Here is an 18,732-nt window from a genome sequence, read left to right as displayed (position 1 = left end):
AGATCTAGCACATTGTTTAATAAAGACTTTTAAAATGTCTTTGTATTAAGATGGGGCTTTTAAAATCTCTTTTCTTTTGTCTTTCTCCTCCTCTTTGTTCTTTTTCTTCTCATTTTCTCTTCTGTCTCCTTGTGTCTCTCTACATGACTCTTTCTCCCTGGTGATTTCATTTGACAGTCTTGACTTATTTAAATCCAGGTTATTGGGGAAAAGTTTAAGATAAGCGATGAACACACCAGAAGTTCAGGCAGAACTATGCAACAGCTGACTTAGAATATCAATGATTTGATGGAAGATGCTGGCGGGTCCCCTTGAACACCTCTACAATAACACAGCCAACTACCTTGAAGGATAAAAGTTAACAGATGTCAGAGAGGGCCTGAGGTTTAGACTACGGCTTTTCAGCTCTGAAGAGTCCCCTTAAAGTTAGACTCCGAGGAGGTCTGGCTTCAAGTAGTATAAACATTATCACTTTGACAGGAAAGAGCTACTTTCTCCAGAATCTTTTTATACATAGTAGATTTTAGGTCATCCTTAATTTTTTTACCTTACAGTAGAGAGGGGGTCGTTGACCTACATACAGAGCCACTTCATTTTCTTACTCTTGATGACAATGGTCTCCACACCTAGGGACCCAGTTCTGCTCCATCCCCTTTTAGTCAGCAATTCTCCATGGGTGCAGGACTTTAAAACCTTTGAGTCTCTGAGTTCCTGGGATATAAAAAAAAATTATCTGTGCTTCCTTCCAACCAGCAAGCTTCAGAATTCAGAATTCAACACACAAAAAGGGATATCGGAGCTTTAATCTAGGAGCCTTTTGAAGAGATTTTCCCAAAAAGAAAAGTTCCAGTAAAGTTACTCTCTTCACGTTAGTAGCCTGCATGCCAGCCTCGCCCTATTTATTATCAGATTCCTCTCCTTGACCTTTTTAAAATTCCGAGATAATTAAAATGAGAAAAGAATTAATAGAGTCCTGATTCTTTTTCTCATCTAAAGCTGTCTTGATTTAAACAAAAGTGAGGAGGATTTGCTTCCTTCACAAACATATTAGTTAAAAAGCATGCAAGTTTACTTCTCGGTCCCAGCTGTGTCAATTCAACTAAATAAAAATTCATTCGTAAGCCGGAATTGGACTTGTGGAAGCAGCTAATTATCTTGGGAGGAAAAAATTATTGAAGAAAATCACTGGACAATTCTTTTCTAACTCAGACCTGGCAGGTTGAAATCTGGGCAGAGAGAAATGAAGTATGACTCTTCCTGAGGAAAGAAAGGCACTCTCTGGTCAGGACTTGAACAGGGACAACTATTCTGAGTCCTCGCCCTGACCCCAAAAGCCTTTGCCTAATAACAGGAGGTTTGCTTGCATGAGGTTCCAGCTCATGAGCATTGATGTATATTCCAGTAAACGGTCCACTCTCCACATCCCAGATGAGTGACTGATCGTTGTTCAAGTGGAGGGGAGAAAACATGGTCTGGTTCAACAGGACTTTGAGGCATCTCAAGGAATATTAAAGAACAAGGTGTCAGTTAGGGGCTATTCCCATTGGATGATTTGATATTTGTAGAAGAACTTCACATTCTTTTTTTTTTTTTCCTTTTCTGCCATGCGGCACATGGGATCTTAGTTCCCTGACCAGGGATCGAACTCGCGTCCCTGCAGTGGAAGCACGGAGTCTTAACCACTGGACCACCAGGGAAGTCCAGAACTTCACATTCTGAGCACCTGCAAGTGTCTTACGTGCTATGATCCTCCCCGCAGGCCTGCAAGGCATGGTTATCCCCAGCTTACAGGTTAGAAACCCAAGGCTCACCAAGAGCCCATGTTTTGCCGTTAAAGTGGCACACAGTGTAAACGTCAGAGCCAGGTTTGAAAGCCAAGTGCCATAAGAGAGATGGATGTTGAAAGATAGCTTCTCCCTTGTTAACCTAATTTTTTCAAAAACTGCCAACAGTCAGAAAGTAGCTCTGCTCATCTCTAATCACGACCTTTCAAACATGTTCTATCGTAGGTTTATCCTCCTTCCTTGCCACTTCTGGCATCTCAGGCAGATTCCTCCATTTTCTGCTCACTTGCCAAGTTCTATTTGACTACAGACAACTCGCTGTCAGGAATTAAAAGAGGTAATCCAGGCCAAATCAAACCTTCACCCTCTGGGCAAAATCCTTGATCAGACACCTCAGGAAAGATATACAAATGGCCAATAAGCAGATGGAAAGGTGCTCAACATCATTAGTCATCAGGGAAATGCAAATTAAAACCATGAGGAAATATGCTTTATGTTACACCCGTTAGGATGGCTAAAGTCAAAAAGACTGACACCAAACATTGGCAGGAATGTGGAGCAACTGAAACGCTCATACACTGCTGTTAGGAGTGTATAATGATGCAATCACCCTGGAAAACTGTTTGGCAGTTTCTTTTAAAGTTGAATATACACCTACCAGCAATTCCACTTCTAGATATTTATCCAAAAGAAATGAGAACATATGTCCACAAGAAGACTTACATAAAAATGTTCATAGCAGCTTTATTCATAATAGCCAAAAACCAGAAATACCCAAATGCCCATCAGTATCAAAAGGAGAATGAATTTTTTCATTGTGGTATGTCCATACAATTAAATATGACTCAGAAATAAAACAGAATGAGTTACTCATGCATGCAACAATGTGGATGAGCGTCAAAGACATTCTGTTGAGCTGAAGAAGCCAGACACAAAAAAGTAGAAAATTCTAGAAAAGACAGAACATGGTGAGAGAACTCAGAACCATGGTTGCCTGTGGGGGTGATGACTGGCTGGTAGCACACACAAAGGAAATTCTTGGAGAGGTGAAAATATGCTACATCTTGACTGGGATGTTGGTTACAAACATGTATTCCTTTGCCGATTTCTGCAGCTATACTTCTCAGACCTGTGCATTTCTCTGTAAGCAAATTTACCTGACTCAAAAAATACATAAATACATGCACATAAAACTGTTCTCTCATACAAGTCCCAGCTCCACCCCCCCCCCAACCCTCATCCCTGCCTAAAAAGAGAGTCGAGTCTTTTATTTCACTTTTCCTCCTCCTTCTCTTCCCCTCACTCTGATGCCTCTGGGTCTCCCTCTTCATCCAGTGTGCTGGGGCCAGGGGAGGAGAGAAAGGTTGCCTATTTCTTGTTGAGGAGGGGACACTAGTGAAGCTTCCAGAAAGTCAGATACTCCTTCAAGGGCAAGTGAAGCAAACAGTGGAGCTAACTTCTCTAAGTTTGCTCCTTTAATCAGTCCTCAGTCCACCAAAAGGCAGAATTTCACTCGCCGTCCGGGGAGAATTTGCCCAAAATATCAGCAGCAGCCACAACCATTCAACACTTCCGAAGCAAATTAAATGGCAGCTGTTGCTCCAAGGGAAAACGGAAGGATGGAAATGGCCAGCAAGCTTCTCTCTCCATCTCCCCACTACCCTTAAGGATTTGTCCATTCACATCAGCCGTTTCAATTGTAAACATTTATGCTTGATCGTCTCACAGCTTAGCATCCCGGGAGAAAGGGAGGGAGAAGAAAATACAGAGCAGAAAGGGGCGGGTGGCAGGTCCCCGAAGGAGAGGCTCAGCAGAAGGTCCAGGGAAACCAAGTGAAGCTGCTCCTCCATCAAAGTCCGGGCAGCGGCTTCCCCATCCTTCATCTGCAGCCAGCTGGGGAGTCAATCCACAGAGGGAGCCTCCTTTCAATGGAAAGCACAGCTTTCATTAGAAAGCACGGCTGTGTTTTCCTCCCAGGCCTCTCCCCTCTGTCCCCTGCCTGCCCCCATTCCTGCCTTGCCCAGCATCCAGCCGATCTGCCTGCCCCCACCAGCGGACCCAGGCTTCGGGCTCCAGCCACCCTGCCCCGGGGACACGTCTCCAGCCCATCTGCCTCTGCGTCAACTCCGAGGAGGAAAAGTAGCATCATGATGATTCAACAAGACTGGCTCATGACAGCCATTACTCTCGCTGAGCGCACTGTCTAGCGTGAAGCCCCTCCCGTCTGTCAGAAGGGATTCGGGCAGCAACCATGGGAAGAGGACAGCGAAGGGCAGTCAGGATCGTCCAAGGACTCTGGCGACTTCCAGCCACTGAAACCGTTGCTCAGGAGACAAGATGCTGAACACACCTGACAAAGGGCTTAGAAGCAACATCTGTTTCCCCTCGAAAAAATTTAAGTAATCTTTGTGAATTTCGCCTTATGTTTAATAGTTCTTTGTCACTGTTGTCTTTCAGTACCATCGTTAGGTCGTTGACTCATTCTCTTAGCCAGCGGTAGCTGGGGTTCACATCCCAAGCGGCATGTCCTGGCTGTGGAGTCACCATCACATCCCAGGTCCCCACCCTTGAGATCACTGTTGAACCCTCAAACACCACATCGTCACTGAAATCCAGGGAGAATGAAATCTATGGCGCAGAGCTGCCCACAGGACTGGACGAAAAGCGGGTTCCTGTCGTTTGTTATTGTACAGCACGAGGTCCACGGGCCGGGCGACCTCCTTGGCCTTCTGATGCCTTCAGCGTTCTATCAGTGAGTCTGTCCAGGAATCCTGTGGAGTGCTCAGAGAAGAGACCCTTCCCCTCGCTCTGACAAGCTGCTGGCGTACGGAGCATGGACGAAATTCTCTACTTATTGAATGAACCGATGAATGAAAAGTTTAGAGAGAACTTATGGGAAATGCCTAGTACCATGCCTGGCTCATAGAAGGTGCCTAACAAATAGTACCAACGGAAAGAGCAGCCGGGCGGGTAGGGTGACCGAGAACTAAGCCAGACACAGCAGCCAGGGTCTCTGCTCTGCCACCTCTGGGCTGGATGGCCCTATGCAAATCACTGGGCTTCTTCTAAGCCTCAATTTCCCCACCTGCAAACTCCACCTACAACACAGATTTGTTGCAAGGACTAAAGATAACATTCTTCTAAAAATAAATAAAAAGACCACGTGCTGGGGAATGCACTGACCTCCCAGCTCAGAACCAGAGGCTGTGAAATACCACTTTTGAGGGCTTTGTGCAACTAGAGGGATGGTGAGGAGGGAAGCCGGAGAAGGAAAGCCTGGAGCTGGCTCTGTCTCACGGGGTGCAGGGCGGCTTGGAAGGTGGTATGAAAGGGTAAGGAAGAGGTGAGCAGTGAGGAAGCCCGGGCTGAGGCACTCGGCACCTTCCTGCACCTGCGAGGTGAGTGGGAAAGCCAGCGCTTCGGGAAGATGCTGGAGGTGGCTGGGAGCGGTGTGCGGGACGTAGGCTCCGAGTCCCACTTCCCTCTTTAGAAATAAGTTTAAATGACATTCATTCAACAGCCCTTGATGGGTTCATCTCTATTAACTCCTGCCTTTTGGCTCAAGCCACTTTTTCTGTGTGCTGTCAACCTTGGGCCCCATAACAGCTTGTCACCTCGATCATTATCAAAGACGGGGATGAGGGATGGTGGGGGGGTGGGGAGCGTTTGCCCAAGTTGCTTCATATCTGAGGTTGTTCAGACAACACAGCATCTCCTTAATCTCGTAAGACAGAGACAAGTCATTTTGACATTGTCAGATGGGAACTTACCCTTGGTTCCCAACAGCGACTGTCCTACACTGGCTCCAGGCCTTCCTTCTTGTGTCTATCAGGATAGCAGGAAACCTGCTCGCAAAATCTCCCCTGGGAGGAAAGCGCTTGGCCAAAGCTGGGTTTCCCACACAGTCCTGCAAAGGCTTGGGTGGTACTTTCCCCACTGGGCCATCTCTTCCTTGACTGGAGACACTGACACATACAAGGTCAGGTCTTGCAGGTCCCCAAGACTGTTATCACTGCTCTGCTTAGCACTGAGGACCTCCCACCCACCCCCGCCCGCTCCTCTCAACTCACCTTCTCGGAGGCACTGCCATACGTGCTTTCCCAGATCGTTGCTTACGCCTGGACAGATCAATGGAAAATTTGAGAGCATTCTGCAAACCTGGAAAGCTGAGCTGACATTCTTAGAATCCATGAACTGCTGCTGTGGCAGTGGGGGATGGTTCTGTTATTAATAAGTAACCTCTGTTGTCGTTCCTCTGTCAAACTGCAACTCTGATTCATTCTGGAAAATGAATTTGAAAATACAGGCAGGCAAAAAGGAAATAAAAGCACCACCACCCCATCATCCAGAGGTAAACACGCTGGCTTGTGTATTTCTAGGCTTTCTTCCTATGCATATACATACCTGTTCTTTTTTTTTAAATGGGAGTGTTCGATGCTGTTTTGTAACCTGATCTTTTCACATGACCACTGCAAATAGTTTTCCATGTCGTTAAACAAACAGGTTCCCACAACTTCATTGTTACTGACTGCCCAGTGTGTGCCAGCAGCCATGTGCCCCAGTCAATGTGTTGTGTTGTTTTTTTCTCATGCCTGTGGTCTGCAACTTACATCATTATCTGCTCTAAGGAAGTACCAAGGTTTGGCCAATTAGAAGCTCTCTATTAAAAATGAAAAGGACATCTGCAGCCCTCCAGAGGGTGGGCCAGTGTCCTCATTCTTCTGAAAGGTATCTTTGTTGCAAAGAGCAACCTGGCCATCAGCCTGTTAGGCTGCGGATGTGGAAAAGAGACCCACTTGTATTTCCCGGTGGACTTCTTCAGAGAGGTTGGGCTGCTTTTAAAAAAAAAAAAAGAGCAGAAGAAAATGTTTTGTAATTGTTTGTGAGTGCACACAGGCTCAGTGGCAAAATGAGACGGAACCCTTGATTTCTAACCTCCTGCTGCACTGTTCAAAATTCCTCCCAGAGAGGCAAGGAGGAAGCAGATCTGAAGCACTCTGATTGTCCAATTTGCATCCTCTCTTAGCTGGTTATTTTCCCAAAGGACATTTCACATCAAATTGTACTTGTTTGTAAAGATCTTTCACCCAAGACAGACCACTTCCCAAGATACTGCTGATATGGAGGCTAGAGAAATACAGAGAGAGGATTTAAAATATTGAGGGTCCCTGGGTAAAAATGTAAACAGATTTAAGGGCAGCAGCTTCCGGCCTGGAAACCCCCAAAGGATCCCATTCAGAGCCCCGGTCAGGTAAAGAACAGGACAAACAGCAGCCACACGAAGGAAAACTGGAGGATGTTCATTAACGAAATGCATTTGTTCAACACGCTCTTAGGGAATACCAACAGCGGGCTGGCCCTGCCCTCGGCGCGGAGAAGCAGAGATAAATAAACCCCCGTTTCTATACCCAAGGAGCCAACCGTCTAAGAGAGGAATCCAACGTGCCAGCGAACATTTGAAACACGGTGTGATAAAGGCTGCGCCCAGACGCTTAGGCGCGAGGAACATGACAACACAGAGGTGTGACCCAGAGGAAGAGGAAGGAAAGATAGGACGTGTCCTAAGAAGCACACCTGGTCAGGTAGGATCGAAGCACGGGATGGAGCATCAGGAAATGAAACTGGTGAGGCCCCCAGAAGCTGCATCACGCGGCGTCCTGCGTCCCGGGGAAAGGAGCCTGGGCTTTCTCCAGCCGCCAGGAGGAGCCTTTGGGTTTTCAGTGGGCACAGGTCTTATGATTTACACTGGAAAGGCTCTTTCTGGGTAGTACGGAGCTTGTTAGACCGGCATGGAGAACAAATTAAGAGACTGTCATTAGCTTCAGGCAAGAAATGATTTGGGGGCTCAACAAAGGACAGTGACAACGGGGATGGAGGCAGGAAGCAGTTCAAGTGATTTATTCAAGAGACGGAATCGACAGGGCTGAGTGGCCAGCTGAAGAGGGGGTGGGGGACAGGGTGAAAGCGAAGAGCAAGTAGTGCACACAGCAAGACCCCCAAGGAAGCAGAAAAGGACGACACCTGGGACAAGAGGATCAAGAGGCATTCCTTTCCTCAGCCCTACGGAAGTAGGAGAGGACAATCATGTAGACGCAGATTCTAATAGGTATGGGGGCCGACTCAGTGGCGCAAGGCGGGAAGGATGGCAGTTCCTGGGGGAACGTGCACTCTGAGTGAAGTAGGGGTAGATGGCGGAGAAGGAGGAGAGGAGAAATAGGATCTCTTGGGGACAGCGGTCAACATTTGGAACAGCCAGTAAAGGGCAAGGAAGGAGGAACTGGTGCTCAGCCCTGGGAAGCATGAGCCAAAGGGCCCTGAGGACCAGCTGAGCCCAGAGGCCAATCTCCATGAATGGTGTTCCCTCCAGCAGCACTCTGCAGCCAAGGGGGGAAGAGCGGCTGGGTGATGATTGGCTTCCCAGCTGAAAATGTGGCCAACGGACGCAGGGGATGGCCACGTCCCCTCAACTCAAGGGAACTGAGGATGCCGAGAAGAGAGAGTGGAGGGCTGCCCAGGGAACGAAGTGAAGCCAGGAAGGGCTGAGAAAGCCAGGGGCCGATGACCCAAGTCTCAACAGAGCAGAGATGAGGAGAGTACCAACAGGAGGGCTAGCTAGACGGACCAGAGCCTTACGCTGTGAAGTCAGCATGCTGGCGCGTCAGACGCCAAAGGTGGAGTAAACACACTGATGGCAACGTCCAGGAGGTGACCCGGGAGTGGGGGATTGAAGTGGGGCTGGTGTTCTGGCAGTGCCCATGAAGGACAAGGGCCAGCAGAATGGAGGAGGGTGCTGGGAGGGTCTATGAGACTGTCCTACTTTCAGGCTGGTCCAGGCTGAGTTCCCCACCAGTGTCTGAGGCCCCAGGTCCAGCGTGGGCCTGCCTAGTCAGCAACTGCCACCTGGGTTTGGATTGAGGTGCCTGGAGTTCTCCCAGGTGGGGCAGAGGCTCTGAGGAAGCTGCTCTCCTGGGAGAGGACAGTCTTGGGATCCACCTGATGGACCTGGAAGCAGCAGGAGATACCCACCTCTGCGGGAGACCACAGTGTCCCACGGGAGCCTACAAACCCCAGGACACCACTGCGGGATTTAGCAACAGCCAAAATCCACAGTCTGTTCAAGGAGAGCTTGGTTGAAACCAAGATAGTCCCACAGTTAGGCATGGTTGCGGGTTTCGCCCATGCATCCAGTCCCGTCTGAGGACACCCCAGTGCCATTCTGTGTCAGTGTCTTGAGGGATGGATAGATTCCCCCCCCCAGGGAGTAAGGCAAGCCTTGCCTCACACTGTCGCCAAAGCGCAGGTACATGCCAGCTGATAAAGAGCCCGACGGCCTAAGGGGCCCTCCTTAGAACCCTGACTCCCAGTCCCACCTGTGACAAAGAGCCCAGGTAAGTCGTGTTTCCAGCACCATCATCGGAACCACAGTACCTTCCAGAGCAGCACCAAGTAGCTACACATTACAAAGTAAATGTTAACGCTGCACGTGGCTTCTTAGGAAAAGTTCCTAGCTGTTGCCACCATTTAGTAACCTGTACCCCCAGGTTTGCCTTCATCTTTTTTTTTCCCAGCTCAGTTTGAACTCCTATAGCCTGGGCACACGAGACCTGGATTCCTGTCCTGGCTGTTTTAGGAGCCAACACCCCCGGTGGGGAGGCAGGGGGTCCGAAGCCCCGGAACCCGCAGGCAGGGCGTGGCGGCCTGCGGGAGACAGGGCGCGGGTGCGCCGGGCCCAGCCCGGGTGACTGACCTTGGCCTCCCCGCAGGTGCGCGCAGGCGCTGCTGGAGCACGGCGCCTCGGTGCAGCGCGCGGGCGGCGCGGGCCTGGACACGCCCCTGCACGTGGCGGCTCAGCGCGGCCTGGACGAGCACGCGCGCCTCTACCTGGGCCGCGGGGCGCGCGTGGACGCGAGGAACGCCCGCGGCGAGACGGCCCTGAGCGCGGCGTGCGGCGCGGCGCGGCGGCCCGACGAGCACGCGCGCTGCCTGCGCCTGTGCGCGCTGCTGCTGCGGTGCGGCGCGGCGGCGGACGCGCGCGACGAGGACGAGCGCAGCCCGCTGCACAAGGCCTGCGGCCACGCGCTCCACGGCCTGGCGCGCCTCCTGCTGCGGCACGGCGCCGACGCGGGCGCGCTCGACTACGGGGGTGTGTCGCCGCTGGCCCGAGTGCTGCACACGGCCGCCTGCGTCCCCGAGGCCGCGCCGCAGCGCACGCTGCAGGCGCTGCTCAACCACGGCTCCCCCACCGTGTGGCCCGACGCCTTCCCCAAGGTAAGAGGGGGTCGGGGACAGGCCACGAGGACTTTGCAGCGCAGGGACCCGGCCTGCCGCCGGGGGGCATGCGGCGCTTCTCAGGCTTTCAGGGGCCCGGGAACCCCCTGGAGACTGGTCCAGATGCAGATTCTGATCCCGCGGGAGGGGGTGGCAGAGTCTGCATTTCTAGCAAGACTAGAGGTGAGGGTGAGGTCTTGGGACCACACTTTGAGGAGCCAGGGCTGGGCAGCCCTTTCTAGAGTCACTAGAAAATGAAAAGGTTGGGGGGTCAACAAGCATACTGGAGTGAGACCTTGCAGAGTTGTCACCTGGGGACGCCAGGCACTTGTTTCTGTGATGCCGTCATGGCTCAAAATATTTTGGCAGATTATCTTTTGGTGTAATTGGTGAACAATGAAATCAGTCTCTTGTCGCATCTGGTATTTGACTTGAAATGAAATACCCGATGTGATCATCCACCTTATTAATGGGATTAATGATAGCACTTCACAGATTTCTCTCACTCAGTCCTCACCACACTCCTGTGAAATACACCAGGCTCCTGACATTCCCTTACCTGGATTTCAGTCAGGTGAAGTGCCCTGTTCGGGGTCAAGGTTGTGTTGGGACCTCAACCCCACTTTGCAGACTTGACTCTGAGCAGCTTGTCGCCTTTCCACGTGTCAGATCTACACTGAAATGATAAAGATGAAGAATAAACATTTCTTATCAGAGAAAATAAAGACAGAAAATGTTTCCAAAAGGAAAGTTCCCAAAATACTGGTTAAAATAAACGATTGTCCTCCCCCAAAAGACTTCATTGAAGGGAGGTCATTCCATTCGATGTAAAATTGGCTGTGCTTAATTTAAAAATTATCCCAGACTCACCAGTCATATGCCAGCGACATGTTTGGCCTGATAAGCTTTACACAAATAGCCTAAAAGCTGTTATCCTAAAAGGACAACAGCTAGATGATGGTCTGAAATAGTGAGATTCACACATTTCTTTCAAATGCTCACTTTGCATCGCGGATGCGTACAGAGTAACATTCTTGTCTCTCAAAACACAGGTGAGAAATGGAAAATCCACCCAGACAATTCCCTGGGTGTTTCCTTACTTGACAAACTTTATGACAAGTTTCTTATGCCAAGTCTTGCACCATCTTCGGGTCATCCTCCCGAGGCACTCTACTAATGCAGTGATTTCCATACTGTGCGTGGACTCTTGAAAGGGAAGAAACGCCAGCGTTTTTGTATTCTATAACACTTCCCTTTTATATTCATGATTTACATTTAGACGTTTCCCAGTATTAGCAGGCTTAGTTCATCTACCGATAAAATGGAAACAAATGGAAACCTACCACCCCTCCAATTCACACCGTGTGTGCCTTAAACCAAGATGCACCCTTCAACCCTTATGGTGTGAAACTGCATAAAGAATGAACAAGAGGGCTTCCCTGGTGGCGCAGTGGTTGAGAATCTGCCTGCCAATGCAGGGGACACGGGTTCGAGCCCTGGTCTGGGAAGATCCCACATGCCGCGGAGCAACTGGGCCCGTGAGCCACAATTACTGAGCCTGCGCGTCTGGAGCCTGTGCTCCGCAACAAGTGAGGCCGCGATAGTGAGAGTCCCGCGCACCGCAATGAAGAGTGGCCCCCGCTTGCCACAACTAGAGAAAGCCCTCTCACAGAAACGAACACCCAACACAGCCATAAATAAATAAAACTATTAAAAAAAAAACAAAACAAGAAACAACAAAACAACAAAGAAAGAAACAAGACTTTACATGATGGCCAACAGTGAAAAACAACCTGGGACAAATTCTTTTACAGAAAAAGGAAAGTTAGTATATTTCAGTGGTGACTAGTAATGATCCTTTGTTAGCCTCGAAGGCATTCGATTTTTAGAGATCTCTGTCCAGATTTCAATGTCCGAGGTGCAGCCCCACAGGCATCATCCCGAGGGACAGGACTTCTAGCACCTGAACTCTGTCTCCAAGGCCGTGGGAATCACCCCACCTTGACCTAGAGATGCAGGGCAAAGCCCAGTGCCTCCCCTTTGGGCCTCCAGGGGCCCCGTCCTGGGATCCGCTCACGACATCCTTTGTCAGCCACACAGGAATGCAGCAGGTCAGTGGGGTGCGGGGTGGCTGCGGGTTTGGGTCTGGGAGCAGTTAGTTACAACGGGGACCCAGAGGCCACGAGAAGTGCTTGGCTCCGGGAGATGAATCTCGCAGCAGTTCCACACCACTGCGGAAAGAACCGGAGTTTCTTTGAGAAATCTTAATACTTTGAGGCTTTCACAGAGCACAGTGCAGGGGACCTTCAGTCAAAGTTTGCTGAATGAGAGAAGGGGATTCCAGCAACTCCGGGGCACGGCGCTGCAGTTAAATCTTTGGAAAAGGGCATCCGACGTCTTCGCGCTGAGGCCCGCCTACACCTGGGGGGGGGGCGGTGCGGTGCTGAGGAGGTCCGCAGCCCCCTGCCCCCAGCCCACTCCCGGCGCCCCCGGCTAGGAACAGGTTGCGGGCAAGAGCGCATTTACTACCAACCTGGACATCCTCCAAGCCAACGTACAAGTGCCTGTGAGGCTCTGGCCTCGCCCCAGGACAACCAGGTCGAACACTCCGGAAATCTGGCGTCAGCATCCAGGCCCCCTGCATGTGCTCCACCGGGAAACGGGTCTAATCAGCACGCGGGACATCAAAGGGCAGACCCGACTCGCTCAGCAGCCCCGTGGAGCGCGCAGCAAACACGCTGAAACGAGCCACAAAGACGCTCTGCAGGCAAGACTTAGCGCCATGGCGAGGCGTACACAGAGGCACCGGGGAATGTCACAGAGCACGCCGGCCGTGGGCAGCAGCCGTGCTTTAAATAGATGTAAAGAGACACCCACGGAGCTCAGAATTACTGAGGCAAAAGGTTTCGCAGCGAGCTTATGACATAAATCACAGTTCCCCCGTGCCCAGACAAAGGCACCAGCGCCGCAGCAGGCGGACTCGAAGCATCCGTCGGAGCCGCGCGCACTGCGCTGCCGCGAACATCAAAGCGGTGTCACGGCTGGGAAGGCAAGCATGTCGACAATGCCGGGCCTTTCTGCCCGGCTGACCGCTACTTAACACCAGCGTCAGGTGCGGCCGCGAGGGCAGGTGCAGGTGCGGTGTCAGGATGCAGCCAGGTTTGAATTCTGGAAGTTGCCGGGACGCAGGGGGCCCGGCCTGGAGGAGAGCGGGCGGGAGGGCAGAGAAACGCACACGAGGGTGGATCCAGACTAGCTGCCGCTAGTTGACTTTGTGGGTTGGATGCTTGGTCTGGGATAAAGGCCTTTGCTCACGTTCCTCTCTCCTTCTGCCCCTCACCTGGGCAGTCATAAATAATTCACGCTTAGATTTGCCCAGGAGTTGGGCAAGTGCCAGGCCAACACCAGTGATGAAAGCTCTCCCCCACAGGCATCCCTTAAGCACTTATTCATTCAACAAACATTTCTAGGGAGCGCCTGTGCTTCCGTGCTGGTGGTACAGTGTTGAACCGGAGCATGGGTATTTCCTGCCCTCGTGGAGCTGCCAGTCAGGTGGGTGAGATGGCCTTGACTCAGACAACCACACACACCACTGTGAAGTTGCTGTGATGTGAAAAGCTGCAAAGCCAAGGCCCTCCAGACCTTGAAGGTACCAAACGAGGGGCCAGAGCTGGCTGAGCAGGGAGTCCGAGGCTCCCTCGAGGGCTTATAGAGTGATTCCGGATCTGAAGGCTGAAGACTTAGCTGTGTGAAGAGGGGAGGGGAAATCATTCCAGGCAGAAGGAACAGCAGGTGCAAAGGTCTTGGGGCAGAAGGAACTCTGCAATATGTGGGGGCCGGGGGGTGGGGGGGGGTGTGGGAATGACCCAGTAGCTGGAGGGGAAACAGCAAGAGCCAGGACCCTAGGCAGGGCCCTCGTTAAGGGTTTGCACCTTTGTCTTAAGAACAATAGGAATCTATTACGTCATCTTAAGCAGGACAGGTGACATAATCCAGTGAGAACTGGAGGGTGATTTCTCTGCTCAGGGGTAGAGAACATGCTCTCGTGTGGGCTGCTGGGAAACCCCCGACTGTCGTGCGGTCCAGGTGAGGGATGCAGGTAGCTGGAGCAAGGGGAAATGGGAGGTGGAGGGCAAGAATGACAGATTCTAGAAACATCTGCAAACCTCTGGTCTTGCCTCTCCTTCTGGGCATTGACCACGCTGCACATATGGACCTGAAGTTTTTGTTTTCTTTTTACCGAATTACGGAATTAGGTAACGTGACTTCACACTCCAATTTCCTAGGGTTTTCCGTGGGGGGAGCCTGGGGTAGCAGTAGTCAAAACCCAGGGCTCCCTTCCCTGCCTTTACACAGCAGTGCCTGCACGCTGCCCCCATGGGAGGGGGGAGGTGAGCTGTGAGCAGTAACGCGCCTCTGTTTTCCTTGCTCTTGTTTTATTTCTCCATCTACGTAGAAAGCAGTGTGCCCGTGTGATTTTTCCCCTTAATTTTCCTTCTGCCGCCTCATTAGCTGAAGAGAGTGCACGCGGACCCTAATGCCATCAGCGTGTCAGAGTAATGTGGCAGCCGCTTCTCCACAGACAGCAAGGAGGCAGCGGAGATTTTTAAACTGTGTTGGCGTAAAAATAATGAAGGCAGCCAGCTGCCTGGCAAACATGAGGGGGGCACAGCGCGGAGGGGTTGGGAAGGGCCCGGGAGCCCCAGAGAGGTGGAACAGAGAAGAGACAGGAAATGAATTCCCAGAGACAGGCAATAAGACTTTGTCACAGTCCGTGACCCAGGGAGGAGGGGCCTGGAGGAGGGGGAGCTCTTACTGAGGGAGGGCAGCTGTTCCTGGGGGATGGGGCTTGAGGGGAGGCATGGGGATGTCCAGGTAGCATGCAGTCACTGGGAACCATTGACTATTTTGCAGAGAAGTGAGAGGGCCAATGGGAGGGTAGCTGGAGGGTCCAGGTTGGCCTGAGGAAAGTCTGAAGATGCAGGAATTGCCTAGGATACCCTGTAAAGACAGACAGACTAGATCTGGAGGGACCCAGTGTGAACTGCTCTTTTCAACGGCATGGTTTCCCCCCAACACAGAAAAGGGGCCGATGGAATTCACTGTGCTCCCAGAAATGGCATGTTAGTGGTGGCTCGTGTAAGCCAGAAGTACCAACATGTCAAGAGCACACGGTGGGGTGCGAGGCTGGGATGGGAAGATGCACGCCTGCGTGGCTCTCCCTCTGCAGCTCAGCCTACCGTGTTCATTCTCTCCTTCTCTAAAGCCCACTTAAGCCGGAGCTTGTGACAGTAATGGATTAGGGAAGAAACAAAATTGGGGTAGGGAGGGGACCAGAGATGATAATAGTAATATGATTACCAATTTAAATGGGCAGCTGCTCCTGTCTTCATGTTAAAATATCTGTGAAGACGTAGACAGGAGGAAGGAAGGCTGGAAGGAAGAGGGGGAGGGGGAGAAAGCAAATCCACAGCACCAACAGGAAGATCTCATGTCTGAGTCAGGAAGGGCTGACGCGGCTCTGCTCCATGGCCCTAAGTTTTCAGGCAATCAGGCAGACATTACAGACAAATAGTTTAAGTCCACCAGGCAGTAGGGGATGCTTGTGGAGGTGCAGTGCATCGTGGGAGATGCAGTAAAGTGCAGAGGTGCAAACTGAGGAAACTGAGTTCCATAGCAACCTGCTACTTTGCTGGGGGGAGGGTGGGAAGAAGAGGCCTCCTGGTGGAGCACAGGTCACCAGGCTGGGCATCGCCCTCGCCAGCCTTCCTCCACTTTGCCCCTCCACCATCTCACAGGTGAACAGAGAACGGGACCATGGACTTCTCCTGCATGTTGACAGACCTCATGTCTGGATCTCACCTTAATCAGAGATGAATACAGAAAAAAATTAATGGATTCATTGTGGGGAAGGGCAGAAGAAGAAAAGTGAGATAGCATCCTGAGAGGAGAGACGAAATCTGTACCTCTCATCAAAAGATCCAGAAGAGGGGCTTCCCTGGTGGCGCAGTGGTTAAGAATCTGCCTGCCAAAGCAAGGGACACAGGTTCGAGCCCTGGCCCGGGGAAGATCCCACATGCTGCGGAGCAACTAAGCCCATGCGCCACACCTACGGACCCTGCGCTCTAGAGCCCGTGAGCCACAACTACTGAAGCCCACATGCCACAACTACTGAAGCCTGAGTGCCTAGAGCCCATACTCCGCAACAAGAGAAGCCACTGCAATGAGAAACCAGCACACCACAACAAAGAGTAGCCCCCGCTCACTGCAACTAGAGAAAGCCTGCGTGCAGCAACAAAGACCCAACACAGCCAAAAAATAAATTTATAAAAAAAAAAAAGATCCAGAAGAAAATCTGAAAAATTGTGTGCCCTGTGTGCCATCCTTTATGGAATGCAAGAAGATCTAGTCTTTAAATCCATAAAACCAGACAGGTTAAGATGAGGAGTCAATAGAATGGCATGAAAAGGAAGATGGAGATAAATTTATACCAAGAAAGCAAGAGCACAGTGGTAGGTCAGATTACACATTAAAGGAAGTAAAAGGCAGAACTGATTCATTAAAAAAATCAAATCAATGATGTAAGTGAGGGTGCTGTGCTGTTTGCATGTGTGCCCCCAGATCCAGTCCCTGCTGTCTCTGTGTTCTGCTCTGCATCCTGATAGGGCACAGAGCCCCTTCAAGCTAACACAGAGTCCCATATCAGCTGGCTTCTGATTGGGTTCAGCCAAGGGAGACACCATGGGAAATTGGAGGGGGAGGGGGAAAAGCCAAGGTATTTCTCCCCCTCTTCCTCCACCTTAGGTAGCTTCTACAGCAGCACGTGCATCTCCATGGCTCCAATACCCCCAGGCGGCTCTTTCTCATAGTCACAGCCCCACCAGGCAGCCCCTGCCTGACTTGGTTCCAGCCTCCCTTGTATCTCTCATAACAAGAAGCACAGGCTTCAGGATTGGTGGTTTCTGAGTCTCAGTGACATCATCAAAGAACCAGATGCCTTTCAAGCTCAGTAAGTCAGCCTTGCCCTCAAAATGGTCCTTCTCTTGGTCCCTAAATGGCTTCCAGCAACTGGGCCAACCAGCCTCCTATTCAGATCCAGCTGTTTTCTCTAGAAGCCCTGAGGAAGTCTTTCTTTGCGTTTTATTGGCCCCAGTTGGCTTAAACCTGCCCTTCCCCAAACCATTAAATGATGAGTGGAATAGAATTATCATGATTGAATTAATCTAATCATTTGGAGTGTTGGGAAGTCAACCACAATGTTCACTACAAAGGACTAATATTAAAAGATCTTCTGGGGCTTCCCTGGTGGCACAGTGGTTAAGAATACGCCTGCCAGTGCAGGAGACACGGGTTCAAGCCCTGGTCTGGGAAGATCCCACATGCCACAGAGCAACTAAGCCTGTGCGCTACAACTACTGAGCCTGAGCTCTAGAGCCCCCGAGCCACAACTACTGAGCCTTTGTGCCACAACTACTGAAGCCCACGCACCTAGAGCCCGTGCTTCCAACAAGAGAAGCCACCACAATGAGAAGCCTGCACACTGCAACGAAGAGTAGCCCCCACTTGCGGCAACTAGAGAAAGCCCGCGCGCAGCAACAAAGACCCAACACAGCCAAAAATAAAAATAAATAAAATAAAGTTATTAAAAAAAAAAAGAACTTCTTAAGTGCAAAAGAAAAAACAAAGCCAAGAAACTAAAAAAAAAAGTGATGGTCGTAAAGGACAAAGAGCAGAGAGCCAATTCACAGATAAGTGATATTATTGAAGAACATACAACAGTGGATCAGAAATAATAATCAAAGAAGACATAATAGAAGAAAACTTAGCTGCACTAAAAAATCTTAACATAGAGAAGTTGAATGGATATTCTCTGCAAATCAGTGATGGGAGACACATACCTATATACATTCTAAAAAAAATGTTTAAAAAGGCATGGAAAAAGGCTTGCAAAGTATCCAAGCAGAAAACAGGTTATTCATAAGGGAATAAAAATCAGGCTGGACTCAGATTTCTCTGCTGCAGTGTTATTGTAAGACAATGAAAGATCGTCTACAGATTTTTAAAGAAAAGGTTTGGATGCTAGAATTCTAGTTTCAGCCAAGATAGCTTTCATTTTGATGGCAAAAGAAAGACACTTTTAGATATCAAGGGCTCATAAGACATGCCTTCCTAATGCATTTTTTTAAAAGAAAAAAGTATTTCTATTTACTCCATTATTTATTCAACAAATATTTATTGAGCACCAGCCATTTGCTAACAACATACTAGATGCTTAGGATACCTAATGAGTGAATAAATCAGGGGAAAAAATTATTGCTACCCTCATGGAGCTTACATTCTAAGGGGGAAGACAGACATTAAACAACGAGCATAATAAATGGGCCAATAAAATGATAAGGGCTAAGGGAGGAGAAGCAAGACAGGAGACAGTGCGTTTTAAAGAGGGTAGTTAGGATGGGTCGTTTTTGAGTAGACTTGAGAGAGGTGAGCGAATCAGCTAAGCAGATGTCTAGGCAAAGAGCAGCCCAGCAGACAAGCCAGGAGTCTGTGGCCCCAAGGCTGGAGTGAGCCTGATCCACGTGGGGAACAACAGAGGAAGCAGTGTGGCTGAAGGTGGAGAGAACCAGTGGGACAGTAGCAGGAGATGAGATGGGAGAGGTGGGGGAGGGGCACAGACTGT

At 50.4% G+C, this 18,732-nt stretch overlaps 1 protein-coding gene across 1 annotated transcript in view; it reads left to right on the top strand.

The window, feature by feature from the left end:
• ASB18 (ankyrin repeat and SOCS box containing 18) overlaps nt 1-18,732 on the top strand; it is a 95,718-nt gene that overhangs the window by 68,132 nt on the left and 8,854 nt on the right. The window contains exon 6 of the mRNA XM_061191389.1: nt 9,548-10,052. Coding sequence (XP_061047372.1) covers nt 9,548-10,052 — 505 coding nt within the window. The remainder of the gene's footprint in view (nt 1-9,547; nt 10,053-18,732) is intronic.

Source organism: Eubalaena glacialis, chromosome 1 (genome assembly GCF_028564815.1).
Source record: "Eubalaena glacialis isolate mEubGla1 chromosome 1, mEubGla1.1.hap2.+ XY, whole genome shotgun sequence".
NCBI lineage: Eukaryota > Metazoa > Chordata > Mammalia > Artiodactyla > Balaenidae > Eubalaena > Eubalaena glacialis.
This window is presented reverse-complemented; position numbering and strand designations above follow the sequence as displayed.